General features: G+C 53.6%; 1 protein-coding gene across 2 annotated transcripts in view; it reads left to right on the forward strand.

Annotated features, from left to right (window-relative positions):
- The window catches only part of LOC123629106 (F-box-like/WD repeat-containing protein TBL1X), a 120,279-nt gene extending 97,315 nt beyond the window's left edge, over positions 1-22,964 (forward strand). For both annotated transcript variants that reach the window (XM_045539077.1, XM_045539078.1), the window contains 9 exons: positions 1,972-2,035; positions 2,139-2,236; positions 5,438-5,498; positions 10,005-10,126; positions 13,401-13,475; positions 13,752-13,879; positions 15,748-15,913; positions 18,086-18,187; positions 19,424-22,964. In XM_045539077.1, coding sequence (XP_045395033.1) covers positions 1,972-2,035; positions 2,139-2,236; positions 5,438-5,498; positions 10,005-10,126; positions 13,401-13,475; positions 13,752-13,879; positions 15,748-15,913; positions 18,086-18,187; positions 19,424-19,450 — 843 coding nt within the window. In that variant the 3' untranslated portion in view covers positions 19,451-22,964. The remainder of the gene's footprint in view (positions 1-1,971; positions 2,036-2,138; positions 2,237-5,437; positions 5,499-10,004; positions 10,127-13,400; positions 13,476-13,751; positions 13,880-15,747; positions 15,914-18,085; positions 18,188-19,423) is intronic.
- Positions 22,965-24,734: the final 1,770 nt, after the last annotated feature.

Genomic DNA, 24,734 nt, shown 5'->3' on the forward strand with positions numbered 1-24,734 from the left:
CTGAGTCACGTGAGGAGAAAAAGGGTTATTAATCAAAAGGGGGCAATGAAAACATTTAAAAGACACGGCATGACACAAAGCCACTAGAAAGGGGGGGCAGTTTGCAGCCACACAAGGAGTCCCACCAAGAGCCAGTAGAGAAGTGTGAAGGCAGCCTTCTTTAGAGGTCCCCAGGATTGAGGGGTCACAGCGTACAAGCCAATACCAAGTAGTAGCGCCAACAGGGAAGGGAGCCCCCAAAGAACAAGCTGTAACCAGGAGATTGTAAATCCAGAGATTGAGAGGGCATAGAAAAAGGAGAAGCTGTTGGGCTGCTCCACTCAGCAGCACCTCGGCTCAGCAGACTCACCCACAGATCTCATTCACCATTAGTTGCACTTACAGACACTCCACACAGTAAGTATTAATTTTAATCACACGCCTGACCTAAGAGTCCGGACTCGTTTTTTTTTTTTTACATCAGCTGCACCATTTCTGAATTTCCGCCCAGTGGCCCCCACTCGGGGTTGCGTCCCACTGTTTGGAAAAACCCTTTTCAGATGGACGTTACCGGCCCACACCAAAAACCTATCAGGGGGTGAGGGATGTCTCCCTTCGCTCCCGACCAGCGGCTTTCCAACAGCGCATCCGCCTAGGCCTTTTGCTGGTCACCATACGGATTCCACGTTGTACGGAATTTTCTGAGCACCTGAGCCGTACAGATTCCACGTCATACGGAATTTCTTACTGCCCGAGACCCAGCTGGCTGACAGACCTCCACCCAGCGGCAGCGGCCCCCTCTCGGGGTTGCGTCCCGCTGGCTGGAACACAGAAGACAGACAAAGCAACAACAAACAACAGACAAGGGGGTGACGGACGTCTCCTGTCACTCCTGACCGGCGACCCAGCAGTGCGTCCGCCTAAGTCTTCTGCCAGTCACTTCCCAGGGCCCAGTTACCTACACCGTATGGATTTTCAGCACTTCAACTCCTCCTCGGATCCGGATTCTGTTCCGGGGGGTTTTGAGGATCCCGGATGAGCCCCCAAAATGTTAGAGCCGGTTTCCCTTGGCCCCGGGAACAGAAAGACGGAGTCACTGAGGCTGCAAAGGCAAAGGAGTTTTATTGACTAGGTCGAGCTAGGGTCCAAGTCCCAGAGCACCAACCCAGTGGTCTCTGTACGAACCAGGACCCCGCCCTGGGGTAAAAACAAAGCTTTTATACTTTTTTTTTGCTGGAGTCTGTTGCTAGTTATTTTCGATAAGAGACTCTTTCCCAAGAGATTCCTTCCCAGGAGATTTTTTTTCCCCAAGGACATTCGCCCTGCACAGCCGGCCTCCCTATCAGGAAGTTACTTGCGGTTGGTTTTTTTTTTCTTTTTTTTTTTTTTTAACTGCATTTGAGCATGGTTTTAGCTCTTTATCGTAACCAAGCAATAAGCAAGCAAGCTTTGTGTACAGAAGCGGAATTTGGCTGTTAGCTAAGAGCAAAAACAAGTCACCATCAAACAAACTGAAATATTGTTTTAGTCCTACTCTACAGCACCACAAAGGGAGCCCCCCGGGGGAAGCCGGGCCGATGAGAGGGTGGCTGCTGGGGAGGCGGGAGGGGCGGCCCAGGGACGTGGCTTTGCGCCGTGATACTCAGCGCCACGTGTACGTGCACTGACACGTGGGGCACCTACGGGTCATCTTTTTACTCTCTGCAAAGACTTGGGATCCTTTCTGCGTGGTGTTTTTAATTCTGTCACTAATTAGAGACCACACCCCAGTGAGCGGTTCCCCTGCGTTCTTGTGGCTGCCTCGCGTCTAGTCTGAGGGCCGTGCGTGCTGGCGTCACGTCGCCAGGGGTGACAGACAGTCTCTTAAGCGTGGCACTGATGATTGACTTGAGAATATTCTGGGCTTGGGATCCTGGGACAGGCTCTCCGGGCTTTTCCAGTGCTGCCAACACTCAGCTACTTTGTGGGTCTGTGTCTTTTTCTGGCCCTCAGAGCGACGGAACGCTATTGGCTACAGGTTCGTACGACGGTTTTGCAAGAATATGGACGGAAGATGGTAAGTCCTGGGGGAGAGGTGCTTCCGTGTGTAATCCTTGAGTGAACAGAACACAACTTTGAAGTCAACACATTTGTTCAATTTTTTTTTTTTTTACTAACAGGTAACCTGGCCAGCACCTTAGGCCAACACAAAGGCCCCATCTTTGCCTTGAAATGGAACAAAAAGGGGAATTACATTTTGAGTGCTGGTGTAGACAAAGTGAGTATTCACTTAATAACTCTCTTTGATCTACAGATGCTTATTTACTTTTAATCTCAAAATAACATTGTGATTCCTTTGAATTCTTCTGCTTTCTGCTTCCACTTAAGAAATCAAAAGAACTTGTTTGGGTTTTATTTGTTTTTGTGGTTTTGATCTAACTGTTAATTTATAACACATCATCTCTTAATATATTCTGCCATGCTACCGACCTTTGTGCAAAGCTTCCTCTTTTTCTTTGAGGTACTCAGTTCAGTGATGGAAAGAGGAAAGTCTCCAGCTTGCGTTTGTCAATTGCTGGAAGGAGCCAAGTGAAGTAGGGTGTGCCCTGCGTAAACTTTCACCCACTCGGGGACTTCAGTGGCACAAACTGTCTTCTGTCCCATGGGCTTCTGCTCTCATATGATAAACTGCTGCTTCCCACTGCAGACTGCAAGAAGTGTTTTCCAGAATTAAAAAAAACCAAACAGGTGTTTTCACATCAGTTTGTGCTCTACAAATAGAAACCGTGCCTGAATACTACATGATACATGGGCCTCCACAGGGCTTTGCATTTCATCATAATTACAGGATTATTTGGAAACTTTATTAGCTTGCACTTCATTGAAGTTCTAAAAGTCAATGTAAAATGGTAGACTTGACCTATAAATGTAGTCACGCTCTGGGAGAAGTCATAGTCCCATCTGGCAAACCATGGCCCACACCAGCCAAGTCTGGCCCCTCACCAGTTTATTTAAATAAAGTTTTGTTGGCACACAGCCACACCCATTTGCTCAGAATTGTCCATGGCCACTTTCACAATACAGTGGTGGAGTTGAGCAGCTGCAACAAAGACTGTATGGCTCCCAAAGCCTAAACTATTTACTGTCTGGCCATTAACAGAAAAAGTTTGCTGACCCCTGCACTAGGCTCTAACTCTCAAGATCAGTGAATCATTCGTTCCTTATCTCCTCTCTCTCTTTTAAGCCAGGAAACCCTTCATTCATACTTGGTACCCTAATATATAATATTAAAAAAATCGGAACTGCTATGGTTGACACACACTAAATGTTCCTGTGTAACTATCATCAAATTTTTACCAAGATGTTCTAACTCAGGCGATACACAGCACTTGTTCTGTATTCAATAGGCCACCACTAACTGGTGGTTGAATTACTAAAATAGTTCAAATGATAGCACTTCTATTTATCAGGCACTTGACCACTACGTGTGTTCACCCACCCAGTACTCCCAGGATAAGAGGCAGGCATGAGTGTGATCGCTCCCACGTGACAGAGGAGGAGCTAGAGCCCCCAGAGAGGTTTGTTAATTTGCCTAAGGACACACAGAGTGGAGGGGGGGGTGGCAACTCAGGCCCTGGGGCACCAGTAACTGCTGCCCTTTGACTTCTGTAGAATTCCAAATAGTTGTTTCCTGGCCTTCTTCCTTCCTGGAGACTCTTTTTAACGTTCGTTTGTGTTCTTCTCACTGATTATCAATCCTGACTCTACAAGGTGAACCATGTGACCAGTGAAAATGCGTGTTTGGAATTATATATATCTTTCGGGCCATGTGCTGTCCACCATTATGGCTTAGTCAACCGTGGCAGGAATGCTAACAATGCCCTTGTACATAACACCCAGAGAGAAAGTGTCATTTGCAGGATGCTGGCGTGGTCCTGCCTCGAATGCTCAACCCAAAGTGACTGAGATACGTGTCAAATTCTTTAGAATTTCTCTATAGTGTTTCCTTTTCTCTAATGTATATTTAACGCAAACATCAACTAAAATGATCCAGTTACCGATGTGGCATGTGAGATCGTATCAGAGAATTGTGGAATAGGTTATAGATTCTCTGCACTGCTGGACTTGGTTGTGGGGGACTAAATTAAGAACAGTTCTACCCAACAAACACACAAATGTTAATTGGGCTAGAGCGGACCCCAAACCTCGGAGTACCATGTTTCAAAGGTATCACTGTTCTGAGTGTTGCCTCTGACAGTTTCCACAATCGCCACGAAGTATAGCTAGTTCTTCTTAAAGCAAAATCTTTATTAAGCGACATTGACAGAGAGATGTAAAGTTTCCAATGTGAAGTTGAAAATTCCAGTTGATGAAGACTTAATTCCAGTGTCCTCACTGAGCTCCCTTTGGCTGCCATCTGTGTATGTCCCAGTGCCAGTAAGTTCGTGAGAATTCATCACTCACGTGTCTGCAAGGCAGAGGCCATCTTTCTCCGCATGGTGCCTGTGCCAGGCAACCCCGTGGCTGCGCTGGGACGCGGCCCCCAGTTCATGGGATCACGGGCACAGGAATTTCCAGAAACACCTATTCCCGCAGGCCTTCCTTTGGAAAAATGCCCAAAAAGAGGTGTAGACATGCTTTGTTACACGTATTTTCACAGTTTTCTGTTTTGGGATGAGCAGGAATCCCCACCATTCTGGTGGTTTTCCCAAGTGCTGGTTAAGGCTGCCCTGTCCCTCCACAAGCCGATGGCCCGTGCGGCCCTGCGGTGCTCCGTGTGATGCACCCCTCCACGCCGGGCTTCGGAGAGCTGGGGTGGGAGAGAAACGCCACATGCTTCAGTGAGATTCTGATACGGATCACGTGTTGAAATGACAATATTTTGGCTATATCAGAGTGAAATAAAATATATTCTTTCTTTCTTTTTTTTTTTTTTTTTGACAGAGTCTCACTCTGTTGCCCAGGCTAGAGTGAGTGCCGTGGCGTCAGCCTAGCTCACAGCAACCTCAAACTCCTGGGCTCAAGCGATCCTCCTGCCTCAGCCTCCCAAGTAGCTGCGACTACAGGCATGCACCACCATGCCCAGCTAATTTTTTCTACATATATATATATTTTTTAGCTGTCCATATAGTTTCTTTCTCTTTTTAATAGAGATGGGGTCTCACTCTTGTTCAGGCTGGTCTCAAACTCCAGAGCTCAAACAATCTGCCTGCCTCGGCCTCCCAAAGTGCTAGGATTATAGGCGTGAGCCACTCCGCCTGGCCTAAAATATAGTCATAACGAATTTCATCAGTTTCTCTTTTCCTTTCAATGTAGATGCTAGAAAATTACAAATAACCCATGTTGCTCACACCCTCTGTCGGGCAGTGCCATCTTGCAAGGAGAGGGGCTCGCCTCTGTTCCTGCACAAGACGCTTTTCTAGAGAAAACTGGGTGAGGAGAATGGTCACTAACTGTTTCCTTTGTTTGCGGAGCACAGACAACAATAATTTGGGACGCCCACACAGGAGAAGCCAAACAACAGTTCCCGTTTCATTCAGGTGAGTTGTTTTTGTTTTGCATGAAATTCAAAAATCATAATTCCGATGGAGCTGAGCCTGTGGGAAGGGAGCCCATTGCACGGCAGGCGTTGCCCTTCACGCTTGCAAGGTACGGCGTGCTCGACACCCGCCTGCCCGTGTTTGGAAACACGACAGGGAACCAGCCACAGAACCGGCTCAGGCTCCTTCCCCCTGCTGTCCCTGGAAGGATGCTGTGTTGGGGGTCCCCGCGAGCACCCCCAGGTCTGGCAGCTTGCCGCGAGCACTCACAGGACTCGGCATGCTGGCAGCTGAGGTTTCTTACAGCAGGAGGGTGCAAGGTGACGTCGGCAACGGGAAAGGCGCACGTGGGCAGTGCAGGGCTTCCACGACTCTCCTCCCAGTGGAGTCACACAGGACGTGCTTAATTCTTCCAGAAACATGGAGTGTTTCCTGCCAGGGATGTTCCTTAGAGACTCGGTAGCCAGGGTTTTTCTTGGGGGCTGGTCACGTAGGCACCGCTGCTCAGCACAGGACGGAACAGCAGGCTCCCAGAGGAGAGCGGGCGATCCGCACACACACTCCGATTCTCAGGCAGTGTCGGGCAGACTCCACCCGCCTGTCCATTTTCTGTCCTCTGTGTGCACAGACACACGGCCACCCCCAGCATCAGGAGGCTGGCGTAGATGCCACTTCCCTGAGCAGCACACGTCTGTTCCACGTTGAGGGCATCTCTGAGTGTGTGGGGCAGAAGTTTACTATTTTGTCACAAGTCCCGGAGGTGCTGTCTGGGAGGGGATCAGGGTGGACACGGTGTGCTTGGATGGGGGAGCCGACCCCAAGGACTGCCCCCAGTGGCACAGCCTGCCTTGGTGCCCAGGGACGGCTGCAGGCAGGGGCCAGGGTCCTACAGGAAGCACCATGAGCCGAGGGTCCAGTCGGTGGGCCTGTGCCAGGTGCGCAGATGCCCACGACTGTCCCTCACGTAGTGCCTCAGCAGGGGCCCCTCGGACAGTGAGGGAGGCCCGGGAAGGCACCGTTGATGCTCTGCCGCTTTGGAGAGGCCGGGTCCTCGCTCTGTGGCCCTGCTCCACAGATGGGTCCACACCCACTGCACCTCTCAGGGCAGCCGGTGACACTCAGGACTGTGTTGCTTGAGTGGAACAGCATCGGCGGGGTGGGCGGTGCTCAGCGTACTGGACACAAACGGCCCCAGATGCAGGCAGCGGGGGTCCCAGTCAGCACCTCCACCCGCCAGTTGCAGGACGTGTCCATCACCCCACAAGGAAACCCCGTACCCATCGAGCAGACTCCCCGTCCCTTCCTCCCCCAGCCCCTGGCAGCCCAGCCCGCGCCCTGCTCTGCGTGCACCACCCCTGCGCCACGCGCCCGCCGCTCTCCGCTCAAGCCTGTGCGGATGTAAGCAGGTAGCGAGGGAGAGCGCTGTCCCGGGTGGATTTCTGTTGCATTTGGCTGAGATGCCAAAACCACCCTTTGTTTTGGAAAGGATGCAGTGACAGGTTCACAGCCCCCGCAGACCAGGACGGCGAGTGTCTGACGTGGAAAGCTCTGGCTTCTGTTTTCCAGAGAAAAATACGCCCGACGTAAACATCAGCAAGGTTCTTCTAGTGCTGTTATCCTAGGAGTCTGTAAAGTGCTTTGGCAGAAAATCGTATTTCCCAGGGTGTCCGCAGGGCTCCGTGGAGGGCTTTCCATGTGGCTGGCCCAAGAAGACCACACACCACATGGTTCTGGTCTGAGCGAGCTGCCCACCTGCGATGTCACTGCCCACGAGGTACAACTCTGTCCCATCACCGGGTCAGAAACTTCCCGCTGGTACATGCCCCCTTTCCCATGCCAGCCAGTGTGCTAGAGGCTGTTAAAAAGAAGCTGGCTCTTCTGAGTGACACGCACAGTAGGAGCCGTGTCCCGTAGCTTTCGAGGGCTCACGTGACAAATGGCCTTGCCCCGTTAGATGTTCCCCACGGAGGCCTGTAGGGGGCGCCCTCGTCCCCGTCGGCAGCAAGCGTCAGCTCAGAGCCTGACCGTGGGACGGGCGTCGATGCACGACAGCCTGGCGAGATCTCAGGGTGCTTTGCTGCGTGAGGAAGGCCAGTCTCAGAAGGTCACGTTCGGTACAGGTACACTCATGTAACATTCCCGCGATGACACAATCGCAGAAAAGGAGAGCAGATCAGTGGTGCCGGGGTTTAGGAACGGAGGCTGTGAGCACAGTAGCCACAGGGAGCTCTGGACCTTGCCTGCGGAGTTGTAGGTCCACCCCGGTCATCAAGACAGCGCAGGGTGTGCACACACTGGTACCAGCGCCGGCTTCCTGGTCTCGATACAGCGCTGCGGGTACATAAAACAGAGCGCTTGGGGACCCCACGGAAGGATGCACAGGACCTCTCTGTGTTAGCTTAGCAGCTTCCTGTGACTCTAAGTATAACATTTTGAAAGAAAACTCTGGCTGGGCCTAGAAGGGTGGTGGGTGTGGAACTTCCGTGGCCCACGCATGGCAGGAGGGCACAGGCACCCCCGGAGTAGCTCAGCCTGTTAGTGGCCGCTCACCCGCCCGGCCCGAGGGTGCTGGCTGCAGGAGCCGGCTCAGGGTGGGGCCGGCCGCCTCCGTCCAGAGGTCCCCTCCTTAGATGGAAGTGGGGGGCGGCCTGTGTGGGCGGCACAAAGCAGTGCTGCCCTGGCACTGATGTTAGAGGTGGTCCAGGAGTGCTAGTGGTCGAGCCTCAAAGCACTCTGCATTGCTGCTGAAGACGTTGCTTCGTTCAGTTAGCAGGAACCCTGTGATGAGAGGGACGCTTCTCTTTTTGATTTTTGTTTGTTTATTTATTTAGATAGGATCTCGCTCTGTCGCCCAGACTGAAGCGCAGTGTTGTAGCTCACTGCAGCCTCTAACTCCTGGGCTCACATGATCCTCCTGCTTCAGCCTCCCGAGTAGTAGCTGGGACTACAGGCGTGCACCACCATACATGGATAATTTTTGAATTTTTTTGCAGAGACAGGGTGTCGCTGTGTCGCCCAGGCTGGTTTCCCAACTCCTGGGCTCAGACGACCCTCCCACCTGGGCCTTCCAGAGTGCTGGGATTACGGGCGTGAGACACCACGCCCATCTCGTCTTCTCTGTTTTACACGTATCCGGTGCAGTGCTTTTCCCAGCCCTGAGTCACTCCCTCTGGCTGTGAACCCGGGACAGGCTCCAGAGGTTCCCCCACACAAGGGACAGCCCCAATCCCTAACAGGAGGGTGGAAGAGGGGCTGGCTGGCCTTTCCCCTGGGCTGGGCCTGCCTTGTCAGTCCTCACGTGCCGAGGGACTGCGTCTAGGGAGTGTGCTGTGGGAAGGATCTCAGTGGGGAGGCGGGGCCTGAGCACAGTGTGGCCTGGCGGCCCCCAGAAGTGGCAGGTGGCCACTCGAGCCTGTGGACACCTGAGAGAAGGTAGAACAGCCACTCTCAGCATCAGACCTGTTCTATGCTGCAGGACAGGAGTGAGGATCAAAGACACACTGCCCCAGAAGCACAGAGGGGGACGGGAGTCCGCAGTCACAGCTGCCACGTGAACTGTCACACCTTGAGAACCTCTCTGGGACCCAGGCACTCTGCTGTCCCCGAGGACGCTTCCCCTGGCCCGGTGCTCACCCCTGCCTCAGGGCTGCTCGCAACAGCCCCCTGGCAGTGAGGCTCTGGCCTTTGCCCTGCCTGAGGCTGCACGTCAGTAAAGAGGCGGAGAAGGACGAGGCCCCGGCTGCACCGGCCTCAGCGCCCTGGCTCTGACCGTGCGTCCAGGGTCCCTCCGAGCAGGGTCCACATCTGTGCAGTCCAGAGCTCTGGGGACAGGACCAGGGCCGGGTTTTTAACTCAGGCTCCGGCAGTTTTGGTGCATTGGAAAGTTGCTGGGTTTCCTGCTCCCATCCCCGAAATCAGAAGGTGGAGAATGAGACCCACCACTAGACTGTGAGATCAGTTAGGCTTTGTGTTGTTTCTGTCCTTGTCACCAGGCATTGGGGAGGGTGCTCCCCTCCCATCCCACACCACACGCCCGGGCTTCTCCCCACAGGGTTCCTGTGGCTTATCTTCCAGTGCATGGGGCGCGCTGATGTGCCGCAGGGGACGTTTTTAAACTGGGGGATCTTGAACATAGGGTGTGAAACCTCCTTCCTTTCCTTTTTTCTCCTCCCTGTCTAAAAATGAGTCCGATCACCCACCACAGTGCTGCTGCAGGCGGAGCGGCCCCATCTCCCTTCCCCGTGCAGGGGAGCGAGACGTCTGCGCCCCTCAGGGCACGGGTGGCGGGGGGTCGCGGAGACTCTCGCCAGAGCTATATTGTTGTCCCTGCAAATGTGGAAGGAGAGGGTCTGTAAGGTCTTTGAAGGAAAGAGAGTGTGTTCATGCTGGGAATATTTTTATCACGTTACCAAGCGAGGCTTCTAGCCTGTGCTCTTCCTTGTTCTAACGCTGTGGAGCTCTGCACGATGAATAACCACAGTGTCCCTTCTGTCCCCTGCTCCGCAGCGCCCGCTCTCGACGTGGACTGGCAGAACAACACTACCTTCGCCTCCTGTAGCACGGACATGTGCATTCACATCTGCCGGCTCGGCTGCGACCGCCCAGTCAAGACCTTCCAAGGACACACGGTAAGCGGGAGTTCCGACCCCCGGCTCGCATTCCTGAGAGTGTGATGTGAGAGCTGCTTCTCCCATTCCTGGATTAAAACATGGAGTGACAGCAGACCAGTTCCCCGACAGCCCTTCGCTGCTAGAGCCGGTGTGGCTACCCCTGGCAGTGGATCAACCCAGTTGTGGGTAGGCAGTGAGAACAACTGACCCCAAGTGACCTCAGTGTTGGATGTTGCAGCAAAGACGTTAAAGCAGCTATGAGAAAAGTGTACGAGGACATAAAGAAAAAGGTGCTCATAGTAAGTGCGTGGGTGGGGACTGTCAGCAGAGAATGGAGAGCTGAGTCCTTAAAAATAAATGTAATCCCAGCACTCCGGGAGGCCCAGGTGGGTGGATCGTTTGAGCTCAGGAGTTCGGGAGCAGCCTGAGCAAGAGCGAGACCCTGTTTATACTAAAAATAGAAAGAAATTAGCTGGACAACAAAAAATACATAGAGAAAAAATTAGCCGGGGATGGTGGCGCATGCCTGTAGTCCCAGCTACTTGGGAGGCTGAGGCAGGAGGATCGCTTGAGCCCAGGAGTTTGAGGTTGCTGTGAGCTGGGCTGACACCACGGCACTCACTCTAGCCCGAGCAACAGAGTGAGACTCTGTCTCAAAAAAAAATTAAAATTAAAAAAAATAAAAACAAATGGAAATTTGAAAGCTGAGATAGTATAATGTCTGAAATGAGAATTTAATAGAGGGGGTTGACAGCAGATTGGAGATGGCAGAAGTAGGGTTAGTGAAGCTGAGGGGAGAGCCTAGAAATTGGTGAGTTTGAAGAACAGGTGGAAGATTGAAAATGTGAACAGAGGCTTAATGAGCTACGTAGCAGTGCCAGGCGCTCTGAGCATACATGTGATGGGGCAAGAAGGAACAGAATGGAACAGAAAAGTTATGTGAAGCAGTAATGGCCAAGTTTTCTAAAATTTGGTATAAAACGTCAACATTTAATCCAAGAAGTTCATCACATCCCAAGCAGAGTAAGTATGGAGAGAACCACACCTAACACCTAGGAGTGTGCCCAGCAGACGCTGAAGTCGATGATAAGAGAAAATCACAGACACAACCAGAGGCTGAAAAGTGCCACCTTATACACCGGGTGCAACAGTGTGAGCGGCAGCTGGTTTCAATTCCTTAGCATGGCACGTGAGACTCTTCCCGTCTGTCCCCAGGTCTCTCTGGTATCCAAAGTCCTCTGTGCTCGGGCCCCTGAGACCTGTGTGCCTGAGCCCCTCACCCGCGCTAAGCCCTGCCAGGAACACGCCCCACCTTATACTCACAGCACCCCTCGGCCTGGCACAGGGTCCTCCCCGTCGTCCCAGGCCCCCTGCCGCCCTCTGGGCCCCTGGGCCCCAGGTGAAGCCCCACACCGGGCTGGCCGTGGCCTGGCAGCTGCCTCCCGCAGAAACGGAGAGTGAATCAGGAGCAGGCCCGGGGCTGCTTGCTGTTTTCTGTCCAGCACCCAGAGCATCGTTCTGTGTTTAGGGCCCCTGTTAAAGCAGTGGGGGGTGATCAGAGTCCCCAGAGAGCTGCCATCGTGCCTCTAACTGATGGGAATTCCCTCGTCCTGCCTGCTCTTCTCCCCAGTGTGCACCTCGCCCCGCCCCTGGCCCGGGGTCCCTGCTTCCAAAGGAGGTGCTATTACAGCACGGGCGTCCATCGTCCTGTTAACATCTCCTGCCTATAAATGACCCTGTCTTTGTTTTTCTGGTCTCAGCGTGTTTCCCCTGTAACCCTAGACAATCCACAACCTTTTACCAGGGCTGCCCACAGTCCCGTGGTTTCCAGCTTCCCTGCTTAGGACAGTGCCCCCGGCACACCCTTGGCTTTAAGGGGGTCTCACTGTGCCTAATCGTTCTGAGCAAAGCTCCAGCCAAATACGCTGGAGTGGACATCTACGAGCCCATTCTGCATGCTGCCTAGAAATCCTCACTTGGATTGGGGCTGGGGGTCCATTCCCAGGAGGGAATTTGTTCCTTTCTGGAGGATTGAAGCTGGGCTCAGCTGGGGACTGGCATGGTGACTGGCTCCACATTCCCTATGAGACCTGCCTGTGGGTCCTCTCAGCAGCTGTGGCCAGAGCCCCCCCCCACCCCGACCTGCTCTGGCACACGCAGGCACACGCTCTCACACACACCCTTCTCCAATCTGCCCCCTGCGCCCTGCCCTGGCTTGCACCGCAGGCTGCTCCTTGCACTCGGGCTTCCTTCCTCCCTGTCCGGGGCCATGCGCCACCCGAGCCGCATGGCAAACACATGTGGCCTTGTCACTTCCCCGCTTCACACCCTTCATAACTCAGTGTCCTCGGAAAGCAGCGTGATCGGGTAATTTATCATCCAAACCAGAGCACTTAGGAGTGTGAAATTGCTTAGGCGATTAATCATGAGTGTGACATTAATTAATTGTTACGCCAGGGCAACAGGCATCGCATAGTGGGGCTGTGCTGGGCAGGTGGGGCCCTACAGACAGCCCCCGGGGAGCGCCTCGCTGGTGCACCCTGCCCCACCGCAAGACCTTGCCATGGTGGTTCCTGTTTGCATGTGTCTCCGGTGTGTCCCCTTCTCTTGGCTGTTTGGGCTGGATGGCGAGTCCCCGGCGGGGGTTTGGCCTCTCCTGTGTGTGTTCCTGACGCTCATCACTTGCGTCTGACTCCCTCGCACGTCTGTGTCTGCCTGTGTGCATTTGTGCACGTGGCTTGCACCGTCTTCCGCCCGGGCCAGCCCTTGCCCTGCGTGGAACCGCACAGAGCACGGAGCTTCACCCCTGCAATCACCCCCTCCCCGGCCCTCGCCAAGAAAGAAGCGCCTTGCAGCCACGGAGACAGAGCGAGTAGCTGTCATATGAAAGATGCATAGGAAAGCGATTCTCAAAGTCCATTTTTTTTTTCACTTTTAAAATTTTTTCCCACTTTTAAAAAATAACTATTGATTTTATTTGCTATGTTTTATTGTATGTGAATTCTCTTCGTTTGGCTTCCTCCTGGTAGGGATTTTTTTTTTTTTTTTTTTTTTTTCTTCTTAGAGAAACATGGATGGGGGTGGCTGGTTACGTGTGGTGCGTGGCTGTGCTTGTATATAAATGCAAAAGGCCAAGTGAGAAAAGAAAAATGCAAGGGCTCCTGCATTGTGCTGACATCCAGGGCACAGCCAGAGAGGCCCGGCCCGGGCAGCACGCTCCTGCCCCCTGGTGGAAGGCGGCGGCACCTCGGCCAGCCCTGATGTCTGTTTCAAACCCTGTGGTCTCTTGCAGAACGAGGTCAACGCCATTAAGTGGGATCCCTCGGGAATGCTGCTGGCGTCCTGCTCAGATGACATGACATTGAAGGTGATGTCTAGAGGGGCAGGCTCTTTGCTCCCCGACAGCCCTGGTTTCTTTGGGGGTTGTATGTTATTGGGCACATTCCCTTTCGCTGTCGTTCTAGGAGGTCCTGTTTATCAGCCAGGGTCCTGCTGAGATGTCCTAGCCTCCCGTGGCCTTGCTCCCCACCCGGCGCCCCCCAGGCCTCCTGCAGCAAATGGGCCAGTCCCCTACTGAACGACACGGAATTGTCCCCGGGGGAGGAGCAGCATTTGCTCATACTGTTCCCAATGTGTTCCCTAGATCTGGAGTATGAAGCAGGACACGTGTGTCCACGACCTTCAAGCCCACAGCAAGGAGATCTACACCATCAAGTGGAGCCCCACCGGGCCAGCCACCAGCAGCCCAAACTCCAACATCATGCTGGCGAGGTGAGGGGACGGCGGCTGCACAGCCCGGGCTCGGGGTCTCGAGCGGCCTTGCTCGCCACGGCCGAGTTAGCCACACAGCCAGTAAAAGTCACTCGCACACGGAGGGGTCAGGAAATTTTGCCAAAGTGTGGTGCCGGTATGTTAAGGTCCTTCCAAGCTAAACGAGGTGGCAGCTCACTTTGAAGGGGCCGAGATAGAATTATCAAGTGACGCTTGACTTTGCAGTAAGGATCGTTTTGACCGTGAGGCTGGTATGAGAGATGTGCTCTATGTCCAGGCTTCGAGCACTTGGCTTTGGTGAAGCTTTTTGTTCAGACACAGAAAGGAAATGGGAAGAGTTCAGCTTGGACCTTGGGCTTGGTTTACTTGGCTTAAGCCAGAGATGGCTGTGTTGGGCATTTCAAGTGATGATAAAAGATTCCTGGACCCTCGCCAGATCTGACCTGACCATGTATACCGTGAATCCCCCACGACACCAATGTGGGGAGTGGGGTGGAGTGGCCAGGCAGTCACATGCCAGAGGAAGAGACTGTAGGGCTGGACGCCACCATGGCGGGGTCTGGAATCCGTGATGTGGATCCAAGGGGTTTGGGTCCATGAGACATGGATGTTCTCTGGCCTAGAGAAGACGAGGAATGTTTGGTGACCAGGCAGCAGCGGGGACTTGATTCTGCGTAGCTCAGAGAGGAGGGTGGTGGGGAGCAGCGAATGGTGGGCACGGTTCTGCTGTAGAGGAGGAAGCACCCACCCCTGCATGCCCCAGCCGGGCAGGGAGGGCTTCTGTTGTGGGCAGTGCTGGACCCACGTCTGTCTCTTGGAAAAGATGACGTAATTCCTGCATCAACTGAGTGGCTGAACCAAGGAACAAAGAACACAGAGGCCGTAACTCTTGTATTTCAAGTCCTAAAATCCACTTAAGTTGTCATGATGTAGTACTACACGCTATAATCATTTTTTGATGATTTGGAAGGTACTTTTGTGTCATGTGGTACCCAGCAGGGAGCACAAATTATCCTTTTAGCAAGTATAGAAGGCACATACCAGTGCCTAGCGGGGCCCTGCTGAGGGAAAACAAGCCAGATAACAAGGCCGGCACAGTGGCTCCCGCCTACAATCCCAGCACTATTGGGAGGCCCAGGCGGGAGGATCACTTGAGGCCAGGTGTTAGAGACCAGCCTGGGCAACGTAGCGAGACCCCACCTCTACAAAAAATACAATTAGCCGGGCATCGTGGCGAGTACCTATAATGCCAGCTGCTCAGGAGGTTGAGGCAGGAGGATTGCTAAGCCCAGGAGTTGGAGGCTGTGGTGAGCTATGATCACACCACTGCACACCAGCCTGGGCAACAGAGTGAGATCCTGTCTCTAAAAAAATTAATTAATTACAAATAGTTTTTAAAAAGAGGCCGGGCATGGTGGCTCACGCCTGTAATCCTAGGACTCCGGGAGGCCGAGGTGGGAGGATCGCTTGAGGTCAGGAGTTCGAGACCAGCCTGAGCAAGAGCAAGACGCCATCTCTACTAAAAATACAAAGAAATTATATGGAAAACTAAAAATATGTAAAAAAAATTAGCCAGGCATGGTGGCGCATGCCTGTAGTCCCAGCTACTCGGGAGGCTGAGGCAGGAGGATTGCTTGAGCCCAGGAGTTTGAGGTTGCTGTGAGCTAGGCTGACGCCACTGCACTCTAGCCAGGGTGACAGAGCAGGACCCTGTTTCAAAAAAAAGGAAGAGAAAAGGCTCACTAGTTCATTGTCTTTCGAAATGTAAACACTGAGAAAGTCAACCCCTCCTAGGTCCAATACGTACTGCGGAGACATTTAAACACCGGCACATTGACGCGGTTGTGTTTTCTCTCCCGTCCTCCCAGCGCTTCGTTCGATTCTACGGTCCGGCTGTGGGACGTCGAGCGAGGCGTCTGCATCCACACGCTGACCAAACATCAGGAGCCCGTCTACAGTGTAGCTTTTAGCCCCGATGGGAAGTACCTGGCCAGCGGCTCCTTCGACAAGTGTGTCCACATCTGGAACACTCAGGTAACCGCCTGGCCCTGCGGTGGACCCTTGCCCAAGCAGTGCGCGAGCAGTCACGCTTCCAGGGGCCAGGTCGGACTGTGCCCAAGGACAGCTAGAGCACCTCCTGCAAGCACTGTCCTCCTGGCACCCGTGGGTTTCAGCATAGTCCCCTGCGAGACACCTCGGGCAGCCGCCCTGCCCCGGGAAGGTGTCAGCTTCTGGGGTCCACAGGGCTCCTGGCCGTGTGACTCAGAGCCCAAGCTCCAAGCTCGTCATCTTGCAAAATATTCTTCCTTGGAGCAGGAGCCGCCACATTCTGTTTACTTTTTCTGAGTCTGTGGCGCGAGACCTGCCACCGCTTGGTCTTCCTCTTGGCCGCCATGGCATCTGGGGGCCGAGGGAGCCAGTTCTCCCATCGCTGCAAGTGCTGCCCTCCGGGTGCCAAGGCTGGGGGTGGGGGCAGCACCTTTCCATCCAGGCTCCCCGGGCCAGGCCAGCCCTGCCGCCTCTGACCCACAGCGGCTCCTGCAGCCCGCCGGGGAGCAACCGGGGAATGCCAAAAGGTGTGTGTTTGCTGTTGTCACACCCTGAGACTCTCTAAATGGAAATGTTTTATGTCTTAGTAGCACAGGGTGTGTCAATACTGGGTTGTCCTCTTACCCAAGGACTCAAAGGAGACGGGATCTGAGTACATGTGACTACTGTGGGTACCTGTGGCCATACCTGGGGACAGGAGCATCCCGAATAGAAAGGGTAGAAGTGGGCAGGAACTAGTGCTGTGCCGTGTGCAGGGCTGCGTGGGGCAGCTGGCTCTTCATTCTCATTCTAATGGAAAAGAGAAATGGGGCGATGGTGGGGGCCACGGATCATAATCAAGGATCCGGTTGGTTGGGTCCCAGGATGGATCAGATGCCCCCCCCCCCTTTAATCTGATCCACTGTCTCAAATCCTTTTGGCTTCATTGACATTGAGGTGGATTTGCACTCTCTGGTTCATGCCCCCTTGTGGCAGGAGGAGGGGGAGCCATGTGCACTGGCAAGGGGTCCACTCAGATCACGGGCTTCCCAAGAATGTGCCTCACGTGAACGATGTCCTGTCAGGGGAGGGAAGGAAATGGTGGACCCTATGTAGAACCAGCCTGATGCCAGGCCCAGCACCACAGCCCTAGATGGGCCTTCCGGGAAACATGCATCTCAGGGCCAATGTGCAAGGGTCTCTACTCATGGAGTGCTTGCTACAAATAGTGACGGAGGGATTTGTGAAGTGGTGTCATCGAAAAATGACATGATCAGGCTGGACATGGTAGCTCACACCTCTAACCCCAGCACTGTGGAAGGCCCAGTAGGGAGGATCCCTGGAGCCCAGGAGTTTGAGACTAGCCTGTGCAACATAGTGAGACCCCGTCTCTACAAAAATATAAAAATTAGGCAGGTGTGATAGCACACCTGCAGTCCCAGCTGCTCAGGAGGCTGAGGCAGGAGGGTAGTTGGAGCCCAGCAATTTGAGGCTGCAGTGATTGCACCAGTGCATCCCAGCCTGGGCAACAGCAAGACTCCATCTCTAAAAAAAAAAGAGTGCCGTATCAAGTAGATACTGCCTACCATCAAGAACTCATTGAATCATTTCAACCCTTTTTTATAAATCCGAAAATTTTTTTCATCTTTCTCTAAATACGAAAATAAAATATGGACTACTGTTGACTCTGTCTCTCCCGGTCCACAGAACACCACCCTTTGAAGGGTCCATTTGAGCCAAGGTTCCGTGAGAACTCTCCTGGTCTCGACCTTCCGATTTCCTTGCCCGTCACCCTTAGTGGAGGATCCCAAGTGAAGGTTTATCGGGTGCTCCCAACGCCTCTCCTTCCCTCCTCTTACACTTGTCACATTAGTGCTGTTTTAAACCAGAAGCCGATGGTCTGCAGTGTTTTCTGTTACACGTGCGTTATGCCTTTGCTCTTTCAAGCTAATTGTCCAAAAAGTGTTTGGGTTTGAACTTCGTGACATACTGATACATTTAATCAATAATTAGTCATCAGATAGCCGTTTTCATTGCTACAGGGCGAGGGGGCTGTTGTGTTCGTTCGGGTCCTCCAGGAAACGGCAGGATGAGCTAGGCCAGAGGCTTACGGGGGACCCCGTGGCAGCAGTGGGGCGAGAGGGGTACCGTGTAAGTGACGACTGCCTTGCTTTGCAGAGTGGGAGTCTCGTCCACAGCTACCGAGGCACCGGTGGCATCTTCGAGGTGTGCTGGAATGCCCGAGGTGACAAAGTGGGTGCCAGCGCGTCTGATGGCTCTGTAAGCAGCACCGCTGGTTTGCCGGGGGGCACGGTGGGGTGCGGGCGGGGACAGTGGCCCCGCGCTGGGTTCCCGGGGCGCGTGTGGTGTCTGTGTCCTGGGGGGCCCTGGCACGCAGAAGGGACTCGGCCAGCGTGCCATGTGGGAAGGAAACTTCCAGGCTGGATGCCGCCTGGGCTGGCACCTCATCTGGGAGTGGCCTTCTCCTTGTCCCTTGCGGAATGTCATTCTAGTCAGCATTTCTTGGTTAAGTCAGTGGTTCTCAACCCCGGCCATTCGCCCCCTCTGAGGACATTAAACCATGTCTGGAGGTACTTGGGATGGTCACTGCAGTCACGCGTCGCTTAACGACGAGGCTGCAGTCTGAGCAACGCACCATTCGGTGACGCCGCCCTTGAGTGACATCCTGGCACGCACTGGCGCAAACTGGGAGGGCACGCCCCCTGCACGCCTCCTGCACGCCTGGGCGGGCCTGTCGCCTGGGCCACAGTCGCAGGGCCCGCGGCTGCCCTGAGCCTGCAGGCGGCGTCGCACAGCAAGCCTGTGTGCACAGGAACGCGCCCACACACAGGAAAGGCTCGGGAAAACGCAGGTTAGAACGCGGGAGCCGCCGCCGTCTGTGCGGTGCATCACCCACGGAGACGTCGTTGTGCGGCGCGTGACTGTAGTGTGGTCAGGGCTGGGGCTCCTGGCGTCTCATGAGTGAACCCGGGGACGCTGCGCAGCCTCCTCCCGTGCCCAGGATGGGCCCCCACAGCCAGGAGTGTGTGGCCCCCGGTGTCACCGGTGCCGACACAGAGAGGCTTCCTCCCCTCACACCCACATTTGAGCCCACAGACCGTGTCTCGCTGGTGCAAGACGTGGCCTCCCGTTCTGCCAGCCTGCTGGGCCCCGTGGGTCGTCTACATTTCCGATTTGCCCCTGGACTTAGGGTTGCCCTGATCTCTAAGGCCAAGGGCCTTCTGGCCAGCCAGTGGCAGTGGGGCCCCCAAATGTTCTCAAAGTCCAGTGCTTAGGCTCACATTGCCATCTGTGTCACCGTCGTGGGCATCTGGCCTGTGACTCTGGCCCGTGGTCACTGCCGCTCAGGTCCCAACCCCCTCCGTGAGCTGGCCTCCCTCGTGTGGTTTGCCGGCGTTTGTCCATGAGCCACGCAGACGCCAGCCAGCCCAGCCCGCTCTCAAGGCGTCTTGGTGTGGGCTCTCAGGGTAACAGGCGCTTTGTCTTTCCTTCCAGGTGTGTGTTTTAGATCTGCGGAAGTGACCACAAAACGTTACAGAAAAAAGAGAAAAGGAAGTCTAATGGACCAGCAAGGACTGTGTGAGGTTGCAGCACTCTCAGACCAATTCCGCCAGCCCCCGCACTGTCCGAACTGACTTTTGTGTTAGCGTGTGCTCCGAAATCAGCTCATCCCTGGCCACAGGAGTCTGTATCTTCTTTGTAATCTTCATCGAGAAGTTAAAAAAAAAAAAGCAAACAAAAGAAAAAGCAAACACAGTGTCATATCAAGGGGGGAAGGGACGGTTCCCACCGGGGACATGCAGCCTGGGGAACACGGAGCCACCGGCTGGATGCGCCCAGTTTGGTTTCCATCTGCAACAGGCTCTGTGAGGGCTGAACAGAACAGAAAACAATTTTTAAAAGCTGTGCTAAAAAAAAAAAAAAAAGAAAAGAAAAACGCTGTGATAAACCTACCGAAAGGGGAAGAACGACAGAAAAAAAACCTCCTCCTTGCTGTGGCGTTTTTTTGTTTTGCTTTGTTTCCCCTGACAATTTGGACACTACAGTTGCTCTCGCAGAGGATGTTCAGAGACCAGTTTGTACCGATGAAACGCGCAGCTTTGTAATCCCAACGCTTTCTATTTTCTAGAATCTTCTTTGTTGGGTGGTTTTTCCGTCAGCTGGAAATCTGTTGCGGGGGGGGGGGGGTGGTCCTGCGGTCTGAGATGGAAACTGTTTTGGGTCTGTCGCGCCTTCCCTCCGTCGCACACCGCCTCTCCCCTTTGTCTGGTGAGGTCTGGCTTTCCCGTGCACCCTCCGTAGGCACAGCCACAGGGACAGACGACAAAATCTCTGGGGGACAGCTTCCCCCAGCTCCACCCTCCCGCCCCACCGCCCCCTGCGTGCCCTCCCTCCCTCCCTCCCCCTTTCACATAGTTGCTTCAGATCTGAGGTCTCAAGGGCACTTTGGGTGCATAATAAGTGCTTTATGTAAGAAGGCAGGGCCAGGGAACTTTTTACTGGAGAAAAAAAAATGACTTATAAGAGAAAGAGCCTGGAGTATTTTTGGAAAAAAAAAAATATTTTTATGTTAAAACAATTTTAAAATCCTAAAATGGCCATCAGACAGAGAGAGCTTTGTGTGATTCGTATTTTAAAAAGAATTTAAGAAGACACAGGTAGGGTCTACGGAAGCTTTTCCCTCCCCCCTCAGCTTTGTGAAAGGTGGTCTGGAAAGCGCTGGGTGGAGGTGGCCCTGGGTGACAGCGTGCCCGTCCCACAGCCAGGGAGGACCACCCCAGCCCCTGGGGTGGGAAGAACGGTGTGTGTTTGCCGTGGCAGCCGGCAGGACGGCAGTGACAACACTGTGCGTTCGCACCACGAGGATGCATCTCCCCAAGCAGAAGGTCTTGGAGAACCATCTAAGCCGACAGCTCGCCGGTTCCACCCGCCAGCCACGCCTCGTCCACAGCAGGGCAGCCACCGTGGTCGCTCCACCGAGAGCATGCTCGGCCAGTCCTTGCGCGTCCCACGTAAAGGCCCCAGCATGTCATGGCACTTGGTCTAATGATGACAAAAATGAGCGAGGAAGGAAGATTTTGCAGTCCTGAAGGTGAATTCCGTAGCTAGAACGTCACTAAAAATTTCTGCCGTGTTTATAATTTCTTTCTCTCACAAGAGACTAGGAGAAAGATTCTTTTTTCTAAATAATGAATCTTTTTACTGTTTTTGAAAAAAATTAAACAAGGTTTTGTGTTCCTAGAAGAGCTTCCTTTCATTGGATCAGGTGACCTTTGTACTCTCGTCATAACCCCACACTGACTTATTTTTTTTAAATTAGCAACCAGGGAACAGTCCAAAGACAGGCTGTCTTCTCCCGTGGGCTGTCCTGCGGGCCGAGGAGGGGCCGGGAGGTTGGCCAGGCGCGTGGGGGCTGCTGAGTCGGCGGGCAGTGGGTAGGGTTCAGTCGGTGTGTGTTCTGGCGGCAAAACAGGGTGTTATCAGAGGGTGGCATCCATCCACAGAGCTGAAAACCAGCCGTCGGGGAAGGGCCAGGGCTTCCTGCGGGACTAGGAGTGTGCCGGGACCAGCTACAAAAGCCAGGGTGCGTTGATCGTTCTTAGATAACCCATTGGCCTCCACTTGGGTATGTGAATTCTTCCAGCCCCAAAAGACCAAAAAGCTGCTCTGTTTCCGAGATGAGTATTTTATTCAGGCTGTTTCCCAAACACTTAGCAAAGAAAGCCAAAGTCACATGGCGTTGCCGTGCCCACCTGTGAGGATAGCAGGCATCCCCGGAGGAGTTGACAACTTCCTGCCCCGAGGACTCAGTAGGTTTGGGGGGTACAGTTTATGGGGTCCCAGGTGAATACCATCTTTACCCCTCCCCAAATAAAAGTGCATTCGTCTCTACTGAGTGTCAGCTCTCAGAGGTCAGCCCATTTTGGGGGGCACGGCTCGTGTGTCACCAACCAGGACACTGCGGGATGGTGCTGGTCGTCACATGCACCGTGAGGGTTCACCAGACAATCTGCGCACGAGTGTCGGTCGCCAGGGTCTCCCCGGAGTGTTGGCTTTAGCGTTTGCAATGTGAGCCACGTCGGAACTGTCAGGTCGGTGCCTGGGGCTGGGAGACTTTGGACCCCGGGCTCAATCCCTGTGCCCAGGAGGGACCCTCAGAAAGACGAAGGGAGACGGTCTGCATCCCGCCTTCCCACCTGCCACCGGGCCGCAAGGGGGGCCGAGTGACAACGCAGCCAGCGCCCCTCAAAGCCACCCGCACTCGGCAAAAGCCGATCCCAGAGCGTCCAGCATCTACACACCCTCCTCCACCCTCGCAGCTGCCAGAACGTTGGCTGACTCATCTTTGTCACCAAGGGGGTGGCCTGTCTGGAATGTTTTTGTTCAACGTTCACCTTAAAAATTGGCAAGGAGAGCTTGAGTGTTAGTGACCAAACTTAACCTGGAAAGCAGGCGTAACGCGACTGTCCTTGCCGCAGTCTCCGGTCGGCTTTGAAGTGGCCGAGAGCTGCATGCGGCACACACCTGGGAAAGGGCTGCTGCCCGGGGGCCAGACGGCCGGACGTGACGGGGCGCAGCCCTCTGACCCCACGACCCCGTAGGGCCGGACTTTGTTCTGTCTTTCTAGAACTAGATCCTGGAGCCAAGTGAAGTGCACTTTGTCAAATGTTAGGTTCTGCTTCGTTCCTCATTGTTTTTCTCTTTTAACCTTTGGTCCCACCTTTTTTTTGTTTTAATCGTGTTTCTTGTCCGATGCAGAAATGTACCTTCCGCCACTCGCTGAAGTTTTGAATTCTGGCTTCTGCGGTTTTTATTGTCTGTGTCAGACGTACAGCCAGACGTGGTCTCTGTCAGCGTTTTCCAGATTCTGTTCAAACGACATCGACCCCGTTGCGGTCTCCCCTCCACTCGTGCTCACCCTCACGCTCTTTGGGAAAAAGAAAATCACCTTGTGTGTTGTAGCTCATTTGTTTCAAGAGAGAATCAACAGATCATATTCCGTGTCTTGAATAAATTGCTTTATTTTGATACTAGAGAACGTGGTGGGTGTGCCTCCTTCCTGCTGTGCCTCCTTCCGTGGTGGCTCTGCTAACGGGGCGAGGGGCCCCAACACGGCCCCGTGGCCGTCGCCGCAGCTGTTCTGAAAGCTGGGTTTCCTTTTCATTCTTGTATTGCAGCCTGGCTGTTTTTAAAACGCAACGCAAGTGAACTTTCATCAGCAGGTTGGTTTGCTGGGAGTTTGGATTCAAGGACTAGCCCTGAGTAATTTGAAGAACTTAACAGTTACAGGACAGGGTGACATCCGATGTTACTTCTGCTCAGTGCAAACTAACATGTGGCAAACACGAGCTGACGTTTTCCCTGCCGGGCTCTGCCGTGTGTTTCCATTGATGCCACCTGAGTTAATCGGTGAGTATTACATGATGCAGTTACTTGGTGGAGATGGCTGTCCCTGTTCCATGAAGGAGACGGGCTTAGTCTTAGTCCAAGATTTCACTGTGAAGGTGAGTCCCAAACACTGCTGTGTCCCTCTCGTGCTGCTTGGTCTGCTCTGGGCAAAGCAGAGGTCAGGGCCCCCTCTGAGTTCAAGGCTTCTGTGGATAATTGCCTGGGAAATATCCAAGAGTATCTGTGGCCTTCGCAGATGACTCAGGCTCCTGAAGGGTCCAAATCCCAAGTTCAGGTCTTGAATTGGCAACTTTAGACTAACTGTTGGTCAGACACAGTGGTTCACACCTATAATCCCAGCACTCTGGGAGGCCAAGGCAGGAGGATCACTTGAGGCCAGGAGTTTGAGACCACCTGAGCAACATAGAGAGACCCTGTCTCTACAAAATATATTTTTTAAATTAGCCAGGTGTGGAAGTGTGTACCTGTAGTCCCAGCTACTCGGGAGGCTGAGGCAGGGGGGTCTCTTGAGCCCAGGAGTTGGGGGCTGCATTGAGCTATGATTGCACCATTGCACTCTAGCCTACACGACAGAGCGGGACCCTGTCTCAGAAATTTCTTTTTTTTAATACTTCTTTATAAGACTAAATGTTAAATGAACAATTTTCACCTTTAGGGAAAAAAAAATCCATTGGAACCCTTCACTGCAGTGATTCTAAACATGTTTTCCTTTGTTCATTGAGGTGCCCACTTAATTTTATTTATTTTGGGAATCTAAGTTTCAACTCACTGAACAGAGACCTCTTTTTTTTTTTTAATTGCCCCATCTTGATCCTGTTCCAGAAGTTATTTGAGAATGTTCTTGGTGTTGTGGCGGGAACCTGCAAGTCACCGTGTGGGCTGCATGGAAGGGGCGGGCAGGGTGGGGAACAGATTCAAGCCCTGATAAAAGACTCTGAATTTGGCTGGACGGTTTTTTCCAGTCTGAGTGCTTTGTCTCTGCAGTGTTGCATCCACAGCCAGGGAAGCAAGGCAAGAGGACAGGACGATGTTCCGCCTGGAGAACCATGCACGGGTAGGGTCGAGGCAGCGGGGAGGGGAGGGAGAGTGTTCCTCAAAGCACCAGCCTTCCCAGGAAGTGAGTGCTCCGCAGGATGGGGCTTCGATTAGGAATCAAGTTATCCTCGAGCAGAAGGTGCTTACTTGGAGCCACTCCACAGGAGCACAGCTGCTGTGTGTCCTGCCGCAGGGACATGGCTGCAGAGGAGCAGGGTGCTGTCTTACTCTGAATGGGGGGATGAGGAGGCTACTGAGAGCTTTTCATGGCGCCACTGATGGACGGAATGGCTGCTAAGCTGGCCAATAAGATAAAGCCAGTGGAAGCGCTCTGAAGGGGGCAGTCTCACCCTTCCTCCCA

Source organism: Lemur catta, chromosome Y, assembly GCF_020740605.2.
Source record: "Lemur catta isolate mLemCat1 chromosome Y, mLemCat1.pri, whole genome shotgun sequence".
Taxonomy (NCBI): domain Eukaryota; kingdom Metazoa; phylum Chordata; class Mammalia; order Primates; family Lemuridae; genus Lemur; species Lemur catta.